The sequence below is a fragment of the Rhamphochromis longiceps genome, linkage group LG20, assembly GCF_057381845.1.
Source record: "Rhamphochromis longiceps isolate RC_006_pf linkage group LG20, R_longiceps_female_GT1.1, whole genome shotgun sequence".
Taxonomy (NCBI): domain Eukaryota; kingdom Metazoa; phylum Chordata; class Actinopteri; order Cichliformes; family Cichlidae; genus Rhamphochromis; species Rhamphochromis longiceps.
Genome location: NC_140576.1, coordinates 1,747,310 through 1,767,583, shown reverse-complemented (window position 1 = coordinate 1,767,583; position 20,274 = coordinate 1,747,310). Strand labels below are relative to the sequence as shown.

Genomic DNA, 20,274 nt, shown 5'->3' with positions numbered 1-20,274 from the left:
CAACATCTCTAAAGTTAGAAATATCCTGTCTCAGAGTGACGCTGAAAAACTAGTTCATGCATTTATTACTTCCAGGCTGGACGACTGTAATTCATTATTATCAGGAAGTCCTAAAAACTCCCTGAAAAGCCTTCAGCTGATCCAAAATGCTGCAGCAAGAGTCCTGACAGGGACTAGAAAGAGAGAGCAGATTTCTCCTGTTTTGGCTTCCTGTTAAATCCAGAATTCATACAAGGTCTTAAATAATCAGGCCCCATCTTATCTTAATGACCTTGTAGTACCATATCACCCTATTAGAGCACTTTGCTCTCGCTCTGCAGGCCTACTTGTTGTTCCTAGAGTATTTAAAAGTAGAATGGGAGGCAGAGCCTTCAGTTTTCAGGCCCCTCTTCTGTGGAACCAGCTTCCAGTTTGGATTCAGGAGACAGACACTATCTCTACTTTCAAGATTAGGCTTCAAACTTTCCTTTTTGCTAAAGCATATAGTTAGGGCTGGACCAGGTGACCCTGAATCCTCCCTTAGTTATGCTGCAATAGACGTAGGCTGCCGGGGATTCCCATGATGCATTGAGTTTTTCCTTTCCAGTCACCTTTCTCACTCACTATGTGTTCACAGACCTCTCTGCATTGATTCATATCTGTTATTAACTTCTGTCTCTCTTCCACAGCATGTCTTTATCCTGTCTTCCTTCTCTCACCCCAACCGGTCGCAGCAGATGGCCCCGCCCCTCCCTGAGCCTGGTTCTGCTGGAGGTTTCTTCCTGTTAAAAGGGAGTTTTTCCTTCCCACTGTTGCCAAAGTGCTTGCTCATAGGGGGTCATATGATGGTTGGGTTTTTCTCTGTATCCATGAAGCGCCTTGAGGCGACTTTTGTTGTGATTTGGCGCTATATAAATAAAATTGAATTGAATTGAATCACTAGAACTCTGCACAGGAATGGAGTGTGAGGCTGCAAAAAATCACTTCTGTAGAAGAGACACCTTCACGCCACACTGAAGTATACTAAGGACAACTTGGAGAAAGATTATGCATACTCAAGTGTCCTTTGATTAGATGACATGAAACTAGAGCTCTCTGACTACAGTGAAACACGGTGGTGGGAGTATTATGCTGCGGTAATGTTTCAGTGTGTTTGGAATCTCATAGAGGTGGATGGAATCAGGAAGAAAAAAAGAGATGTGAATATATTGAAAGAAAACTTCAAACAATCGCTCTTTCTTCCAATATGACATTGACCCAAAACACAAGTCGCTTCTGGTAAAAAACTACCTGCACAAAGCTCTGACTGATCCCACTGAAAATCTGTGCGGTGAACTGAACATCAGGGTCCATGCCAGACCACCAAAGATCAAATCTGGAGGAGCTTGAGAGATTTGCAGAGAAGAATTGGCTGGGATTGCTCAGGAGATGTATGTAAGACTTTCTGAAAACTGCAACAGCAAGCGACAGCAGGCTGTTCTCTATAAAAAAGGATACATAAATGATGTGCTAATAATTCTGACCCTGGTAGTTTTTGGCTTTTGGAAAGTAAATTTGTTTCTGTGTGCAAAGTGAAATAACGCCTGGATCCAAAATACAAACTAAGATGTTTGGAAAAGCTGTGTTAAAAATGTCTTCCTCTGTTTAACAGTAATTAGGAAATAATTCATTTTCCTGGAGGGGCTAATGATTTGGTGATGTTATGCAAGACAACATCACCATCGTTCTTTAAAACCGATTTTGCAAGTGCAGCATTTTTTTCAACATTTTACACAGTTTTGAACAAATAAAAACTCACGAGATAATTAGTGAGATGCTGTTAACGACAACTGATCCCATTAACCTTCAGGCTAATGTGAAATAAAACTTTTAGCAATAGAAAAAAGATTTTTAAAATGCTGATAGTTACCCGAGGCATGGGTTTCATGGGCAAAGGAATCATGTGAATTTAATTAGCCACAACCAGCTGAGATTGTTGAGATTCTTCAGGTTAAAAACAAATAATGAAACACCATCAGAAAATATAACACATATCAGAAACAAAACATGATTAAATGTCAAAGGAAAAAACAGCTGACTGACTGGATGTGTGAATACATAAAAGCTGTTGTCATGAATCCTTTTTCTTTAACTGTCACTCTAAAGACTCTAAAGACTGTCATCATTGTTAAAGAACTCTGAGAGTTAATATGAGTATTTTGTTTAGCAGGACAAAAATAACTCAATTAAATACAAAATCCAGTTTTTCATGATTGAATTTATTGGCCAAACCTACCTGTTGTTAAATCATGAATTAACTGTTTTTTGCCGTTGACCAGGCCAGGCCTTTTGAAAGAATAGAACCAGTTTGACACAGTGAAACAGAAGAGCTCAAAAAGAAACACAATGTGCCACACACTAATGAAACAGCTGACACACATGTATCAGTCTAAAAAGAGTTACAAAACCATTTTTAAGGCTTTGTGACTCCAGCAAACGAGACTCATTATCCACAAATGGAGAAAACTTGAAACAGTAGTGAATCTTCTCAGGAGGGTCTAGCCTACCAAAAAAAAATCCAAGAGCCTGCTGGGAACTGATCTAGGAGGTCACAAAAGAAATCAGAACAGAATCTAAAGAACTGCAGGGCTCATTTACCGCAGTTCAGGTCAGTGTCCATGACTCAACAATAGGAAAGAGACTGGGAGAAACTGGTAACCATGGAAGCAAAAATCTGCTGATCCAGAAGAACACAAAAGCTTATCTCACATTTGCTACAAAACATTCTGACCATTAAAAATGAAAAGAAACCCAGCATTTCATAAAAAGAACATCATACCAATAGTCAAACACGGTGGTGGTAGTGTGATGGTCTAAGGCTGTTTGGCTGATTCAGGACCTGGGTGTACGTACAGTGGAGTTCTGCTCTCTACCAAAAATCCTGCCCATCCATCATTTCATGCCCTGAAGCTCAAACTCACTTGGTTTATGGAGCAAGACAACGATCTGAAACACACAGCAAGTCTACCTTTGAACAATTCAGTAATAAAAACAAAATGAAGGTTTTTCTGCAAAAATTCTGCTAAGAAGAGTGGGCCACAGTTCCTTATTGCTGTTTATCCCAAACAGGTTTCAGTTCTTTCTGCCAAGTGAAGCACAACTAGTTGTCAGGTTTAGGGTGTAATGACTTTTTCCCTTAAACTCAAAGATTAAAAACGGTGCTTTGTATTTACTCAGGTTCAGGTTTAATATTCAAATTTGTTTGATGATCTGAAACAATTAAGTGTGATAAATATGCAAAAAAATAAATAAAATAAAATAAGAAATAATAGGGGTAAATAGTTTTTTCACGGTACTGTATATCTGTGGTGCCATAAGTAAGTAAGATGTACTCCACCATTCCAGCCCTTCATCTTACTGTGCCATGTTGTATTGTAAGTGAATCTTTCATCATGTTTGAGCGCTCACCCGAAACCCAGAAACAACTGAGAAATGGAGACTGGGTCAGTTATTTCATCAAGTGCCACTCTGCGAGGCTGGAGGGCCTGCTGGATACTGATGTTGTAAACACAGAGGCATTAGTGGATGACGGGTTTCCAGGCATACGGGAATATTTTATAGCTTCGAATGTTCATCACTAAACACTAATCTCATTTATGGGTAAAATGCCCAAATACATTTGTGTCTAAAAAATCAACTTCTCATTTGCAGTGAACAAAAGAGCTTCGTAAAGATAATACTTCCTGCAGATTAATATCTTTTGCTATCAAGATTCTTGTTGGGAGTCCTCTGATGTTTACATAACGCTGACTACTGATAAATTCGGTGTAATAACAAAAACACAAGATTTCCTCTTCATGGTGCATTTTTCCTGAGCTGCTTCATTATAATCCATTTTAGAATTTGTCCAACCCCATCTCCTACAAATTAAGTTTCTTCACAGTTAAATTGTTAAATTTAGCTGCAAGATAATCACTTGCTGGATTACCTTTGGAAATTAAGCAGCACATTTATGAAATATATCGGAGTCAGCAGGAGGTGGTTGGGTTTGATTGTAGATGTGCCGAATATGTATGCTCATATCTCACACCAAGACTGGGGTTTGTGCAGCAGGAGCACCTAAAGTTAGGGAGCAGCGTGGACTTCTTTCTGTGATAAAACCCTAATATTTGTCCAAACTTTAGTTGATTGGTGTGAGTGCATACATAAATAATGCAAATAATGCATGCATAAATAGGTTGAATGAAAGCAGTTTAACATATGTCTGGTACATTCAGTATCAACATTACATTAATAGACAATAATTCAGGACCATGGCGCTGTAGTATAGTTGTGGAACAACACAAGATTCCATTTTTTATCTACTGCGATGAAGACGTTCCCTTTTCTGTCTGGAATAGTTCAGATTTTTGTTTCTTGCACCTTTAAGGTTTACCTGAGAAGCAAACATTTAATTACTTTTGAAATGATTGTGTTCAGAATATAACCCCACGCAATCCATCATATTCAGAAGGTTTCTGAATTCATCACAAAAATATAACAGACAGAGGCAGTGTATGTAATAAATTAGTCTGCTGAAACAGCACAGAAAACGGGCAGTGGGAGAAAGGCTTCACTTTGCTTCCATGCATTTCTAGTCAGTATTCTGGCTACTAGTACACAGAAACGCTGCCAAGAGAATACTGATGGCTTCTATGCCTTGGCCCGTAAATCAGGGTTTACCTGGTCGTGTATCAATTCTTAGATTTTTCAGTTTACTGCAGCACACAGGGGGCTTGGTCATATGTAGCACCTGCATTGAACAAAGTCTCTTTCAAATAACCTCTTGCTAACTCTAGCATCTCTTCTCCTGATACTGACTGCTCCTCCGTGTGGCCTGACTGTCAGCACTCATCTTCATAAATGTGCTCATCTGCTAATGCAGTGTTCACTTTTTTCTTTCAGAGTCGATTAAAGCAATCTGAACTTTAGTGCTCTGCCTGAGATGCATGACAAAGAAAACATATGATGAGTTCAAATCCATACTAAGGCATTTTAGCCAACATTCAAAACAGGTGCACATCAGGCAGCGGCACTACGCAAGCGCACGCAAAAGATACCCAAACACCAATAAAGTGACACCTACCGTCGACGCAGGACGGCATGGCCCGAGTAGTGCCGGCGACCTGTCCAGGGAAGCAGGAACATTTGACAGTCTGAGATCTCTCCTCGATCTTGTTCTTGTTGCAGCAGCGATGGGCAGCAATCACCTCACACGTCCCCGCCTTCACATGCACTGAGAATGAAAAACAAAGATTTTGCTTTATGTTTGCTAACTTTAACGCATAAGCAACCATAGAAAAAGACAAGGAAATACAACTGGACATCACAATTGGTCTGCCCTTCCCCTTAATGACCTCTTTGTAAACTATGTTGGGGAACAAGGACATCATTCTCTGACCCAGACAAACACAGACCATTACAAGATATTAAAAAAATATCAGCACTGAGAATACCTTCTTGGATCTCTGACCTTGTAGGACAAGTTAAGTATTTGATCCGTCCATCCATTTAAAAATTAAGCAAAACATATTTAAAGATGAGCCATAAAATATGCAGTTTATGCTTAGATTTATGACCATCTCTCTATCCATCTATCTATCTATTAAAATAGTAACTTAGGAAGGAATAATAATGAGTGTTTCTCCATATACTGTTTGGTTGCACTTCCAGTTTGCTGCAGTACTAATGAAGGGTACATTTGGAAAGTCCCTTCACATCTCCTGTAACTACCACTTTGTGTGCAAATTTCTATACACACATTTGAATCAGTCAGCCATGTGGTTAATTAACAAGTCAACCCCGAGCACAGAAGTCCCTTGAGTCAGCTAAGAGAGAGGGAACAAAGAAATCGCTCCACATTTGAAGATTTGTGATGCCAACACATGGCCCTTTCATACCAGCCTTTCATCAAATACATGAAAATGTCAAGGACAAACAATAAGCCTTGTCAGGAGCACTGTGTGCAACTATGCAGTGCGACTGTTTGTGTGCAAGTTTGACAGCTTACACGCAATATGTAATTACAGTGAATCTGCTCATGTGTTCAGATGCGTTCGACTTTGTTTTTCACGTGTGCGTGATGTGCAGCAAATGCACATACATGTTCAGTCTTTCAGCTGTGAACTTCGGTGTGTGTGTGTGTGTGTTCTGGCTTTTCAAACAGTTGTTGCAAGTTGCAGTTATTTCCATTACAAAGAGTCAGCCCAGGGTGCAACAAAGGGTGCGCACTGCATGGCAATGAAAACTAAAGCAGAAAACAATGACTTTGTTTAAAGAGCATTTAAAAATGAGGCAAGTTGCAGTGAACGACCCAGTGAATATGTTAAGCAGGCTAACAAATATTTGAAAAGTTCTTAATTTGCTCTGTTGATGAGAAAAAGACAAAGCAGCAGTCCTGCAAAGCCCAGTCCAATTAATATCTCTGTGAAAAGCACTCTGTCTCTCTCCCATCTCTCTCTCATCTTTCTTTCAGATTTCTCTTTTTGTAGCACTAGGAGTTAGGCCAAAGGGTAAAGATAATTGTTGACTGATCTGTCCATCTGGCTGTCCATCAGTCCAACACTTTGATGTGCAAAACCAGCCACCGAACAGATTGCACTGATATTTCGATTCCTATAGAAGAAATATCTGCATGCATTTGGAGATTTTTCAAAAAAAAAAAATTCTTCTGTAGAAATTAATTATAATTCAGTCTCAAGTCAAATATTAAACTACTGTAGTTACTGGTTGGAATGCTGAGTAACAGATGGACATTCAGGCACCTCGAAGGACAATTCGCTTGACCTTCCCTCTGTTGACTCACACAGTGTGCGCATAAGCCCACTGGGTCTTGGTGTATTTTGGGTATAACATGACCCCTCATCAGCAACCGACTTTGGATTGTGTTAGACTGCATGTAAGACAATTAATGGTGTGTTTGCTTTAAACCTTTTCTTCACAGTCTTGAGCAGTAACATTTTAGAGATTCTTTTTATTTAGTTTAAAATGCTGTATTTCCATTTACGCTTGCACATTTCACTAAATCGCTTCGACTGTTTCCCATTTTCCTTGCAAAATATAAAGAAATGAGGGTTGACAAAAGACATTTGCACAATGCAGTCAAGTTCTCCAGAACACAAATTATATGGACTTTCATGATGATGTGCATTCTCCTCATCAAATATGAACTATTTTATAATTATACATCCTAAAATGTTACATTATATATCCTATAACAACTGCATAATGTTCATAATCATTTCATCATCTTTCCTCACAGTTTCTTCCCCTAACTCAGAATACATGGAGTGTGTATAGATTGCATGTGGGCTTTAGAGCTTTCTTTGAATAACTCTTATTTTCCATTTTCCCTTCTCCTTCTTGTAGAACTAATTGTTTTTTCTTCTTCTTAGAAGCTTGACAGATACAAAGCCAAGGAAAATGAACACATACAGAGTAAACACCTTAACTGAACCCCCCACAGGCGCACACAACCCTTGGCCCATTTTTAGGCTCGGCACCTGCAGTAGTAATTGACTCAGCATTAGTAAGAGCAGCCGCACACGGAGCTCAGCAGGAGGGGAGTAAAAGGTGGTCGGGATGTGGATTCTACCGAAGGAATGTAAAGGTTCACTGGGTCTTGAACACACATATTAATGTTAATTAATTCAATTAATTTGGTTATTATTATAATTTGAGACACATGGTAAAATAAAGATTGACGTAAAACCTACGACAGAAGTGATTTTTTCTTTTTCTGGCAGGCCATTTCTTTATTTTCTTCATTCTTTGCCTTGTAGCTAAACTGCTGTGTTTTATGTGTTACTTTATTTGAGTCATGTTTTCATTAATGTTTTTATAGTTTTAAAATTACTGATTATTTATTGAACACACAGAAAGCGTCAAAGGTGAAAACATATGAAGTGACTCTCCCTGATCGAATAGTTTGGTTATTAGAACTGTTTTGATTGAAGTTATTTGTGGTTTAAACAGAAACGGTGGTAGTAACACTGCTGAAAAAAAGTTAAAGATCTTCTGGGAATAACTTGTTTATTTGACATAATTTTGAGGATGCTTTATTGTAAGTCCTGATTTCATATTTAATAACATGGACAGCATTCGTCTTTATTTATCTCGCACTGTGAAATCCTAAAATAGGATTTTGATCCCAGTCACACAGGGCTTGAGACTGATTGGTGACCATCTGCCAACCGCCATTTAGAGGAGCAGCTGGTGAGTGATTGCTAGAGGTTGCTGGCAGTTGCTGTGAGATCAATTGCTAAACCACAGAAAAGCCACAAGGAAAAAGCAGTAATCCTGGAAGGTACTGACTCGTCTGCAAACAGTCGCTTACTAACCACCAAGTTCGGGAGGTAGAGTGGGTCGTCCAATCATTCTCAACTCCAGTCTGCATGGTGAAGTAGCCTGTTGCATGAATATGTGAGTAAACGAGGATTGTAATAAAAAGCACTTTGAGTGCTCAGTTGGAGTAGAAGAATAATATACGAGTACCAGTCTATTTAGCATAACTGAAACTTGGAGAAAGAATGATGGCGGCGCGCACAGACGCAGCGGCCCGGAGCTCCTACACTTTTGCACTTTTGGTGGTACTGTGTATTATTTCACACAGTCTGGGGTTACTTCAATACAACAGAGATGATCTACTACAACTAAGCCGTGGAGATCTTCAACTAACATCAGAGTATCTCATCCCCCCCGGAGATCGTTAAGCAACCCCCGGGGCTACCCGCAACAGCAAGCCGCAGGAGGAGACGTTGCGAGCGGAGGCAGAAGAGAGGCAAACGGGGAGGCCTGTGGGCACGGCTAAAGACTAGTCCGTTTAAACCACCACTCCCGATCATATTCCTCTCCAACGCCCGTTCAATCCGTTACAAACTGGATGAAATACGACTGCAGATCGCCACTCGACGGACTTTTAATAACTGTTCGTGCATGATTTTCACTGAAACCTGGCTGGACAGCGCCATTCCCGATGCGGCTATCGATCTAGCAGGCCGCACCGCCTATCGAGCCGACAGGTCTGCGGACTCTGGTAAGAAGACTGGCGGGGGGCTGTGCATCTATATTAACAACCTTTGGTGCACGAACGTCACGGTAACGGAAAAACTGTGCAGTACAGAGGTAGAACTGTTGGTGTTAAAGTGCCGTCCATTCTATCTCCCTCGGGAATTTTCTGCCGTTTACATCTGCGCTGTTTACATTCCACCAGATGCTAATGCTAAGCTAGCGTTAGCACAATTGAGCAGCAGCATCAATAACAGCCTGGTAGCACACCCGGACAGTGTCTTTATTGCGGCTGGGGATTTTAACCACGCGGACCTGAAATCTGTACTTCACAATTTCCACCGTAATGTGAAGTGTGCTACCAGAGGAGATAGAACGTTGGACCAGGTGTACACCAACATGGCGAATGCGTACAGAGCCCAGGCTTATCCCCACCTGGGTCTGTCAGACCATCTCTCCCTTCTGCTACACCCAATATACACACAAAAGATCAAGAGCACTGGGATTACAACCAAAACCGTGAGAACATGGCCGCAGGATGCTATTCCGATGCTTCAGGACTGTTTCCACTGCACAGACTGGGATGTATTCAAGGTGCAGGACACTGACAATCGTGTCGCATTGGACAGTTACACCTCCACTGTCTTGGACTACATCTGTTTCTGTGTGGACAATGTAACAACTTGGAAACGATTCCGTGTGTTCCCTAATAATCCACCCTGGATGACACACGGAGTTCAACAACTTATTCGAACAAGGAACAACGCTTTCAAATCCGGGGACCAGGAGGCATACAGTGCTGCCAGGGCCAACCTGAGAAGAGGCATCAAGACTGCCAAGCAGCAGCACAGGAGGCGTATCGAGGCCAGGTTTGAGAACAACACAAACCCAAGGCAGGTCTGGGAGGGCATCAGGGCTATCACGGACTACAAAAGAAGAACACCATCACCCTCAGCCGACAGTTCTACTCTGGCTGAGGATCTAAATCTCTTTTATGCCCGTTTTGACAGGGAGAACACCGACCCTGTCCTGTCCCCTCTTCCCTCAACCGACCCTGCTCCGGTCCTGAGCACTCATGAGCTGAGGCGTGTGTTCCGGAGCATTAACACCAGGAAGGCGGCCGGGCCGGATGGAGTGTTGGGCCGGGTGCTAAAAGACTGTGCTGCGGACCTGGCGGACGTCTTCACCTCTATATATAACACCTCGTTGTCCTGTTCACTGGTACCATCCTGTTTCAAAGCAGCAACCATCGTTCCCATCCCAAAACAGTCAAATGTCACATGTCTGAACGATTTCAGACCTGTGGCACTCACCCCCATTCCCGCCAAATGCCTGGAGAGACTGGTCATTAAACACATCAGAGCTGCTTTTCCACCATCCCTGGACTCGCACCAGTTTGCATACAGGGAGAACCGGTCAACCGAGGATGCGATCGCCACAGTGCTGCACACATTACTGAAGCACTTGGAACACAGGAACACCTATGCACGGCTCCTCTTTGTAGACTACAGCTCGGCTTTTAATACCATCCGGCCATACAAACTCCGTCCCAAACTCCACCAACTGGGACTTAACTCCTCTCTGTGCAACTGGATTGTGGACTTCCTCACTAACCGTAGACAGAGTGTCAGAGTGGGTAAGAACACCTCCTCCACCCTTGTGGTCAACACCGGTGCCCCTCAGGGGTGTGTTCTGAGCCCTCTGCTATACACTCTCTTCACCCATGACTGTATTTCCTCCTGCGCGTCCAATCTCATTGTTAAGTTTGCAGATGACACTACAGTGCTCGGACTTATATCCAACAATGATGAGACAAACTATAGGACAGAGGTGCAACAACTAGAGTCATGGTGCCACGACAATAACTTGGTCTTAAACACCAAAAAGACCAAGGAGATCATTGTAGATTTCCGGAAGAGGGGCCATAACAACCATCTGCCTCTCTTCATTGGCAGTGAGGCGGTGGAGAGGGTGAGCAGTTTTAAATTCTTGGGGGTAACTGTGACCGAGGACCTGTCCTGGGGCAACCATATCACCTCAGTTGTACGGAAGGCCCAACAGCGCCTCTACTACCTGAGGAGACTGCGGAGCGCACACATTCCCAGATCTCTGATGTTGAACTTCTACAACTGTGCCATCAGCAGCGTTCTGACGTATGGATTTCTAGTGTGGTTCCCCAGCTGCACCAAGGCCGATCAGCAAGCACTCCAGCGGGTGGTGAAAGAAGCTGGCAGAATTATTGGAACAAGTCTGCCAGAGATCAGTAATATCTTCCCCACTCGCTGTCTGAGGAGGGTGCACAGTATCCTGCGGGACCAACATCACCCTGCGCGCCACCTTTTCCATCTGCTGCCCTCAGGGAGAAGGTACAGGTCTATACAGGCCAGAACATCCAGACTGGCCAACAGCCTGTATCCACAGGCTGTGAGGCTCCTGAACTCTCTGCCCCCCTCTCACGGACAATAACCATATCCAACTTCTTAATAGCAATGAACTGGTCTGCATTGGTGCATCATATCTTTATTCTCTTCCCCCTCCTGCCCCCCCCCCCTTTCTTAAATAGATAACTATCATATCTGATATCATATCTCACAGTACAATAATATTGAATGGGTTGCATTGTTGTATTTTGTCATGTTTCTCAGGTCTTTGTCTGAATTTCTACGAACATTATTGCTAAGGATTGTCTTATTGCATTGGAGTCACACTGGGTTAAATATGTACACTTGGGTTTTAAGGGGTATTTATTATTTTCTTCTTTTTTTTGGGTTGTATGGAAGCCCCAAACGCAATTTCATTGTTCTTGACAATGACAATAAATAAATAAATACTAAATACTAAAATACTAGAATGATAATGTTGCCCTTCCAAGTAAAAGATTAAACTAATATTTTAAAAAGGCACCACATCTACTTTAAAAGCAAACAGTCACCGTGTTAGGTTTGTGTTGTACTTTTCATAGTTCCACTGCTGCTCAGAGAGTTCTGGGCAAGTGTTTGGAGACGGGTTTTTGTCTTTCCTGCAGCCTTCGGGCAACTGTGGCATTCTTCAAGTGACTAGTTGCAAGGAGGATCAATCACTTGCCAACTGCTTGGAGAATGTGCATTTTCCCTAGCCAAGGTGGGGCCTTACCTTATACTAAAACTTTTTGTTTCAATTCAGTTCAATTTAAATTCAAATTTATGTTAATAGCGACAAATCACAATAATTGTCACCTCAAGACCCTTTATATTGTAAGGTAAAGACTCTGCAATATTACAGAGAAACCCCAAACAATCATACAAACACCCAATGAGCAAGCACTTGGCGACAGTGGGAAGGAGAAACTCCTTCTTTACAGGAATAAACCTCCAGCAGAACCAGGCTAAGGGAGGGGCAGCAAAAAGACTTTTATGCTTCAGGAAAAAGGAACGTTTTAAGCCTAATCATAAAAGTAGAGCACTTCATTTTTTCTCTGTATGTATTATTGTAGGGTCTAAAGCACCTTGATGCAACTGTTGTTGCGATTTGGTGCTGTATAAATAAAACTGAATTGGATTGAATTGAATGGAGCCTGATTATTTAAAAAATTATTTAAAACCTTGCATGCAAGAAGAAGGACTTTAAATTAAATTCTGGATTTAACAGTGACTATCAACATATGCTGCTGAATACTTTTAAGGATTGTTTTAGGTAGTTGAATGTATTTGTTTCATAGCAGTCTGCTTTGCAGTAGAGAAAGAATGTGCATTTAATTAGCCGTTGTGGTTTGGTAATTCCCTTCAGTAGCCTGAGATATTGAACTTGGTGGGGTGTTTGGTTTGGGTGTTGAAAAGTAAAGTGGACAAAGACAGGAAGCATGCACTCCGTGTTTGCTTGGGACTCTTCTGTGGAGGACCACACACACAAATTTCTTTCAGTGCACACAGCTGCTGTTGATGGTGGATATGTTGTTGGCAGAACTGCTCTTTTTGGTTAGCTTGCTGCACTTGCAGGCTTTACAGTGTTGAGAACTTTTTTTCTCAAATAAAAAGAGGGCACACTTCATAGAACTGGATTTCATAGGGATTTAGTACTCGCATGTGGAAACAGCTCTGGAAAACCATATGTGGGTGGGGGTGGGGTGGGGGTCCTTAGCTCAGTAATACAACTGAAGGTGTCAACAGTTTGAGGCTGTGTTATGCCAAGATTTTAATAATTACCAGTTTGGCAGATATTGAGTCAGGCAGGGGGCCACAGCCTCCAATAAACTCTGATAAACATTCATCTAAATGACTCAGAACACGACACACTGCAGTGTATGTGTTTAAATATACACACACAAAATACATATCCACGTAGAAGCTGTGCTCAGTTGTGCATTTAGTGCTAAAATAAAAACATGTAAATGGAAATGTTGCCGTCTTTAGTGTATATGTGTGTGCACCATAATGTGTGTGTATTTACTAGAACTGAAAATTCCCATTCTATTTCAAAAATGGCACCTACTTTCATCACGATCTCTTTCTCACACACCCCTCCGCCTTTTACTCCTTCTTCTCCTCCTCCTCATTTGTTTATCTGCTTTACCTCGCCCTACTGCTATTTCACAAATGACCCCTCCTTTTCTCAGCCTCTCTTAGCCACTTCAGCGTCCCATTTTTCTTCTGCTCCCTCTTGCTCGTAGCTCACCACAGCAAACTCAGCAGGGTAGGAAACTATTATCCTCAATCACAGGCTCTAAATCAGAGAATTTTTTACACTTTCTACAATGCGTCCTCTCTCTCTCCTGCTTTTTCATCTTCGTGGCCATTTCACTCCCTCTCTAACCCCCCCCCCCAACCCCCACCCGTATTTTTCTCCTTGGCATGAGGACTTGTTATCCCTGCCTCTCTTAATACAGCAGTGGCTGTTAACCCCATTTACTAAGGATGACGTGCAACTGACAGACTAACAGATGGACAGATTGCCCCGACTCAGAACAACCAGGCACTCTGTGTGGGTGTCTGTGTGTGTCTGTGTAAGTACTGAGATAGCTGTCTTGGTCCCAGTGGGGTGCCTCTTTCAAATGTCATTCCTGCCACTGGGGACCTCTCCCGCTTTCTCTCTCACAGACACTCACACACAAACAGAGTTAAATACACAAGCACAGACACAAATGTACGTGCACATCTAGTATGAGGAACCTGTCAAAATGGAAACACAAATCTTTCTAGTTAGCGCTGTAAATATTTAAACAGTTCAAGCCCTTGTGTTTCAGGATCTGTCAAATGTTAACACAATACTTGTAAAGAAGTAGAAAGAAAAAGTCACTGGTTACCCTTTTATATGACACTGTATGATTTAGGTGACTGAATCTGCTACTTTTAAGGTCCCAGCTGGCACTGGGCAACATTTTGTGAATGCTGGAGCTGTAACTAGAGAGCCACAGGAAAACGAGCAGTGTAGTGAAAAAGTATTTGCACCCTTCCTGATTTTATATAAATTATTATTTCATTTATTAAGGGAAGAAAAACCTACCTGAACCTGTGTGCAAAAGTAAATTACATAATAAGTGAGTCATTCGGGTCCTGAAGCATCAAAGGAACTTCAGAGCATCACATTACCACCACCATGTTTGACCTTTTTTAGGATGTCAGACTAAAGAGACAAAAGGTAAACACAACACGTCCGAGACAGAGGACTATGAAAATAAAACAGGAAGTAACACACACAGACTCAGACTAAGACACATGAACTTGGGGATAAACATACATAGAAACATGACAGACCGGAGACAAGACCTGGGAGAATGGACACAGAAATGAACTAATATCATGAGGAACCAATGGCTATAAGAAAAGATAAATTCAGTAGCCCAAAGTAGTAATATTATACTTTTATATTATATTATATATATACTGAAAACACTATCTAGGCTACTTACATTTGATTTATGCTGTGTCACTGCTACAGTGCTGCTCCTAGCACCTCATGGCAATGGATTCATCCTTTGAATGAGGCAACCTCTAATCAATGCCATAGGCTCATCGGAAAAGGAGGATGGAAAATACCCTTGATGTACTTACACTTAGAAATGCTGCTGGCTGCAAGCTGTAACCGCTATTTGTCTTTTTTTTCCCATCATCAGAGCACTATTGCAAGGCTCACCCCTTGTAAACCCAACTGCCCAGAGCCAGTTGGAATTGGCTGCTACCCCCAGGAGACCCTAGTTCAGTAAGAGGTTAACAACATGTGTGCACTGATAGACCTGTTAATGGATAGACTAAAGTAAATAACAACCAACCAAACCAAAGAATTGGGGAAAAGTCCAAAACTCAGCAAACATGCAAGATTTCATCATAGGTCTTATGTTTCTATAGCAACACTTTATGCAATTAATTCATGTTTTGATGTCTTCAGGCTGTACTCTCCAACCCCAGCAGTAACCTTCATCTCTACAACCTACAAGTAGTCATAAGTCATCAAGCTTCCTCTGAATCCTCGGTTCTCAGCTGCATCTCAGTATCCTCCCTGTTATTCTTTGTTTGTGTTTTCACAGCAGGAGACGGCTTTGACTCTGATACAGTGAGGCATACCGAAACTGACACCTTCTGTATGTCAAGCCCTCAGCAACCGTGCAGGGCTGCAAACATGATGACGGTGGTAAAGTGGTAACAGTCAAATTTACAGCGCTGGTAACATCACGAGTAAAGAAAATAGCTGCAAAACTAATCAATTAACAATTTAAAGAGCTATATTAAGAAACTGCTTCCATGTGAGAGCCAGAGTCAGGCTAATGTGACTGTCAGTATGTGTTGTGTGCATAGCCTCTCTTGGAATGAACGGGATATCTGGACTCATCAACATCTGGTGCCTCATGTTAAACACTGAGATGGTTTGCTGGCAAAACAGCAACAGGAGTTGACAGTCCCTCATCAGGTATAGTTAATGTACTGGAGTGATGAACAGAAATACCAGCGAGGTAAACGTCCCCTCTGGTTTTGTTTGCTTTTAGGTGCGGGCTTCACGATATTCTAATTGCATCCAGAGCTTTTCATGCTGTTAAAGTTTGACCAGCACAAAAACAATTTAGTAAATCAGATGTTTGTTATCATTATTATTTTGTTCTTCAGGTGTTTTCATTTTCCCTCTGCTCTGACCCTTCTGGCACAGCTCCAGCCAAGAAATTAGCATGAAACTACTTTCAGCATCCATAGCACACTCTAGATGTTCTCTATACATCACATATTAAGTATGTATAAATATTTAAGGTTTTCCTTTAGGCTCGTATTATTCTATTCACAAAGAGCATATTTTGAAATGGAAAATTAGTCCTGAAAGCTTGCCAAGTTAATTAGACATACAAAATACATTTCTTAGTGCATGTGTGTGCCCATCAGCGCATGTACGTCCATGCATTTGTATTAATAATTAGATTATATTGGCCTCTGAGATGGCAGCGTTTGTTCTGAATCATAAACACAGAGCAAATTAAAATTCTGTTTAAGAGCCTGCCAAGAAAATTAGCATGGAGAGAAAGGAGGCACGCACACTCGACCACTAGTGTCTTCTCCCCTCAACCCTGTTTTCTATTCACTTCTGTGTCGACGACTCCAGCACACGTCTCTCCTCATCTTCTGCCACAGCATCTCTGTGCGATGGTAATTCATAGAAGTTGTAAGTGCTGGAGGGAAGTGGCTTTTTTTCCTGACAGGAGACGGTGCCCCAGTGTAGATACACAAGAACTATATCAGCACTGCACTTTCTGCGCTGTGCTCATATTGTGTTTGCTGATCACAAATAGACTGATCAATGGCAGCCCCCTAAAGAGCCTGACTCCTCCCATGCACTAATGTCCCTCTCTGTTATGATAAACACTGAGTCCTGTGGGGGGGAAACCTGAGAGGAGGAAAGAAGAGAAGCTGTCAATAGAGGACATGCTTGATCTTAAGCACTTATTTAGAATTCTAAATATGTTTGCATATTTATGGATAAGAAACATTCCTGGAAATAACATTTTGTGAAGGAAAGATTTTTATTTGATCCTTTTTCTTCAGCGTTGGTATAATGGATTTACGGAGGGACTAGATTTAAAAACATCTCACAGAGCGCAGTTTTTCTAGGACTTGTGCAACATCCAAGGTATCAGTAAAATGAAAAAACAAGTAGCTAAGCTTTGGGAGATACACATCTTATTCTGCTTTTTTTCCTCGTGGCTATTCTGAGAGGAAATAAATCTTTCCCACTAATCAGAATTTAATAAATACAATTTTTTAAGGCAGAATGGAATAAAGCACAAATTTAGAAACAAAATAAGTTGGGTTTTATTTTCCACATGGGTAGCTTGGAGAACACGTTCTGACTAATTGCCATACAGCATTTTTAACAACTGTAACAACAAATGACCATCAAAACATGCATTCAATTATCAGAATATGGAGCAGCGGTTGATACTTTTTTCTCATTTATGGAGAATATTCCTCGTTCCCAAAGCTCAACAGAAATGCATTAACTATTAGACAACAGAACAATAATCTCATAATTGCTCATTTCCCTTTCTGCCCCGCTCTCAATCTCTCTGCTCATACACGGTAGCTGGAGTCATAATTCCTTCAGCAGCTAGAGGGCTGAGTCGCTTCCACGTATGTCACTAATGACCCTTTGCTAAAAATGACTGATGCGGTTATTTTTCTTGGGAAAGCTCAACACAAAGTGAACAAATGGAAGTGATCAGAATTAAAACATCAGCCAGAAAACTTGCTTCCTCTTGGAAAAAGTGCAGGCTAAATGCAGCCTGCAGATTGATTTTTTTTTTTCTCGACACAGCATCCACTCTGTCCCTAGTTCCCCCCACACCCCACCCCGCTTAGCATCCCTGAACAAGCGAGCGGGTGAGTGAGTGAGTGACCACAATTGGAAAGTGTTTGCTCGCAGCAGGATTTCCTGCATGCACGATGTGATAAAAATAACAAGTGTAAAAGAGAGGGAAAAACACTGGCATCTGGCTCGTCGGGATTTAAATGTGAAAGGAAAATACCGTGGGCGTCCACACAGAGGGGCTCATCCCTGTCAGAAAATAAATAAATAAAAAATACCTTGCCATAAATCATCCAACCGTTTTAGATCAATCAGCATGAAAACAAGCACGCAGAAAACATACCCTCAACATCACCTAAATACTCATGGCTCTCTGATTGGATTAAGCTCTCTCTTCACTTCTGTCATGCAACTCGCTCTCTTACACCTCAGCAAAGTGATTTATGCTTTTTATTGTCAAACTACTCCCATCTGCCTCCACCACATACCTATCCAGCACCCGCCTCTCCTCCATCTCTGTACTAATCACCCTCACTGATATGAGACCAGCTTGTGCCAGATTGTCTCTTAGTCACCCACACCACATCCCTGGTTCTCCATCATTGATTTTCATGCAGTTTTAATGCAGTTCAAACAAGGGAATTATCTCTCCACACCACAAGCACAACTACTGTCTTGCTAAATCACACAGGATATTAGTTCATGTGACAGGGGGAGCCTGGTGACACATGGCATGTCCTGACATATTAGCAAGCGCGCCGCCACCGTTGCCGCCACCGTTGCCGCCACCCCGCAGCAGACAATTTGTACTAATTTGTGCTCCAGGCAAGATATTAGGATGGTGAATTTGATATAAATTCTTAATATGTTCGGATGTATTAACACACCATTACCACTCAAGCATTAAGATGAGGCAGCATGTGTGTGTACGTGTGCATGAGACACTCGAGTTTTAAACCTTTTTGGTTAATTGTTCACTGCTGACTGATGGCAACTTTTCAAGAGCCCTCCAGGAATGTCCGGGTTTCCATACTTATCTGTATAATTTGCTTCCCTTTTTCTGCTACCCACTCTGTCTCGGAGGTTGGAAAGCTACCTATGTCAGTATTTGCATCTTTTTGTCCTCTCCTACAGCTGTTTCAAATGTGTATTGTGGGGGAGCTCAAATCAAACATCTTTTCATTTCTTTGGCCTAAGCTGTCGTCTCTCTTTCTCCTTCTCTGTGTCTTCCTGGCAGACCACTACAGAGGCAGAAACACAATGACTGTGTTCAGTCCAACCCCCCCCCCCCTTCCTCCAGTTTTCTCTTTGTCAGTCAGCAAACGAGAGGTTTATAGCACAGCAGCCATATTGATGAGGATTTCATTCTGTCTGAATTCTCTCCCTGTCAGAGGAATAAGGACGGACACTCATAAATGTCAGACATATTTTACTTTAACACGTAGCCGTGCGTTTGTGTGTGTGCATGTGTGTGAGTTATGGTTGGTGTTTATATCAATGCTGTAGCTACGTCGTTTCACAGATCTAGATAAATGGTCTGTTATCGGCCTGTTTACTCTCTGTGAGAGACCGGACAGTCCCATATGTTACACCAGGCTCCACCAGCCAGTTCACAGCATGCCGACGCTGCCGTCATCTGCAAACCTTGAAAATTAGACAGATACAGACTGTCGCAGCTTTTTTGGAACAGTGGAGGGACGAGTGAAAATCCCCCAAAACACATTTTGAAATAAGCTTTCTTGAGAATGAAACAGTGTCTTTGCACGGTCATACTTTGTGGAAAAACAAACATGAACATGAAATATTATCAAAGAAATGGAGCTATATTCACGGTGCTGTTGACTTTCACAGGCATTTTACAGGCTCACATTGCAGTATAATCTGTAACTCAGTATTACAGTTATGCTACCGTTACAGAGATATTCCAGCACGGAGCACAGGAAAGAAATTTTAGCACGTGTTCAATTTAGCTGTGACAAACTATGCCACTGTATTTTTTCCAGTGATATCAAGAGCAAAGCAACACTGATGAGCTTTGTTTTCACCCCATTTCATCCTCAGAGAACTGGTTTCAACTTTTGAACACACTACTTCATTTGTCAGCTACTTAAAGGGAGGTGCACCACAAACCTCCTTGTGAATGCTTTGGTCATAAGAATATTAGCATTCATTCATTTGCATGGAAAACACAAACACTCAGCAACTAATCGCTAAACAAAAAGTGCAACACAAACCGGAGACAGAGACTGAATTCAAAGTAAAAGTTTTGCCTTTCACTATCACTTCTCAATTAGCTGGTGAGTGTTAGCAGATAAGCAGCCATCTTCCATGCAGGCAACCTGCAACACACTAGACCTGTTCTGTTTTCAGTGCCGTCATTTTATCATAATCACCCTCCTGCAACCACCAGCCAACTTGTTGGGAAATACACATTTTTCCCTAATACACATTCACAACATTTGTCCCATCTTTAGACTTGAATCAGTTTCACACCGACTGTCAGGAACCTCTTTT

The 20,274-nt window shown here is 41.7% G+C and overlaps 1 protein-coding gene across 2 annotated transcripts in view; it reads right to left on the bottom strand.

The window, feature by feature from the left end:
- The window catches only part of LOC146644576 (chemokine-like protein TAFA-2), a 98,286-nt gene that overhangs the window by 8,270 nt on the left and 69,742 nt on the right, over positions 1-20,274 (bottom strand). For both annotated transcript variants that reach the window (XM_085393657.1, XM_085393658.1), the window contains exon 3: positions 5,084-5,233. In XM_085393657.1, the coding sequence (XP_085249783.1) occupies positions 5,084-5,233 (150 nt within the window). The remainder of the gene's footprint in view (positions 1-5,083; positions 5,234-20,274) is intronic.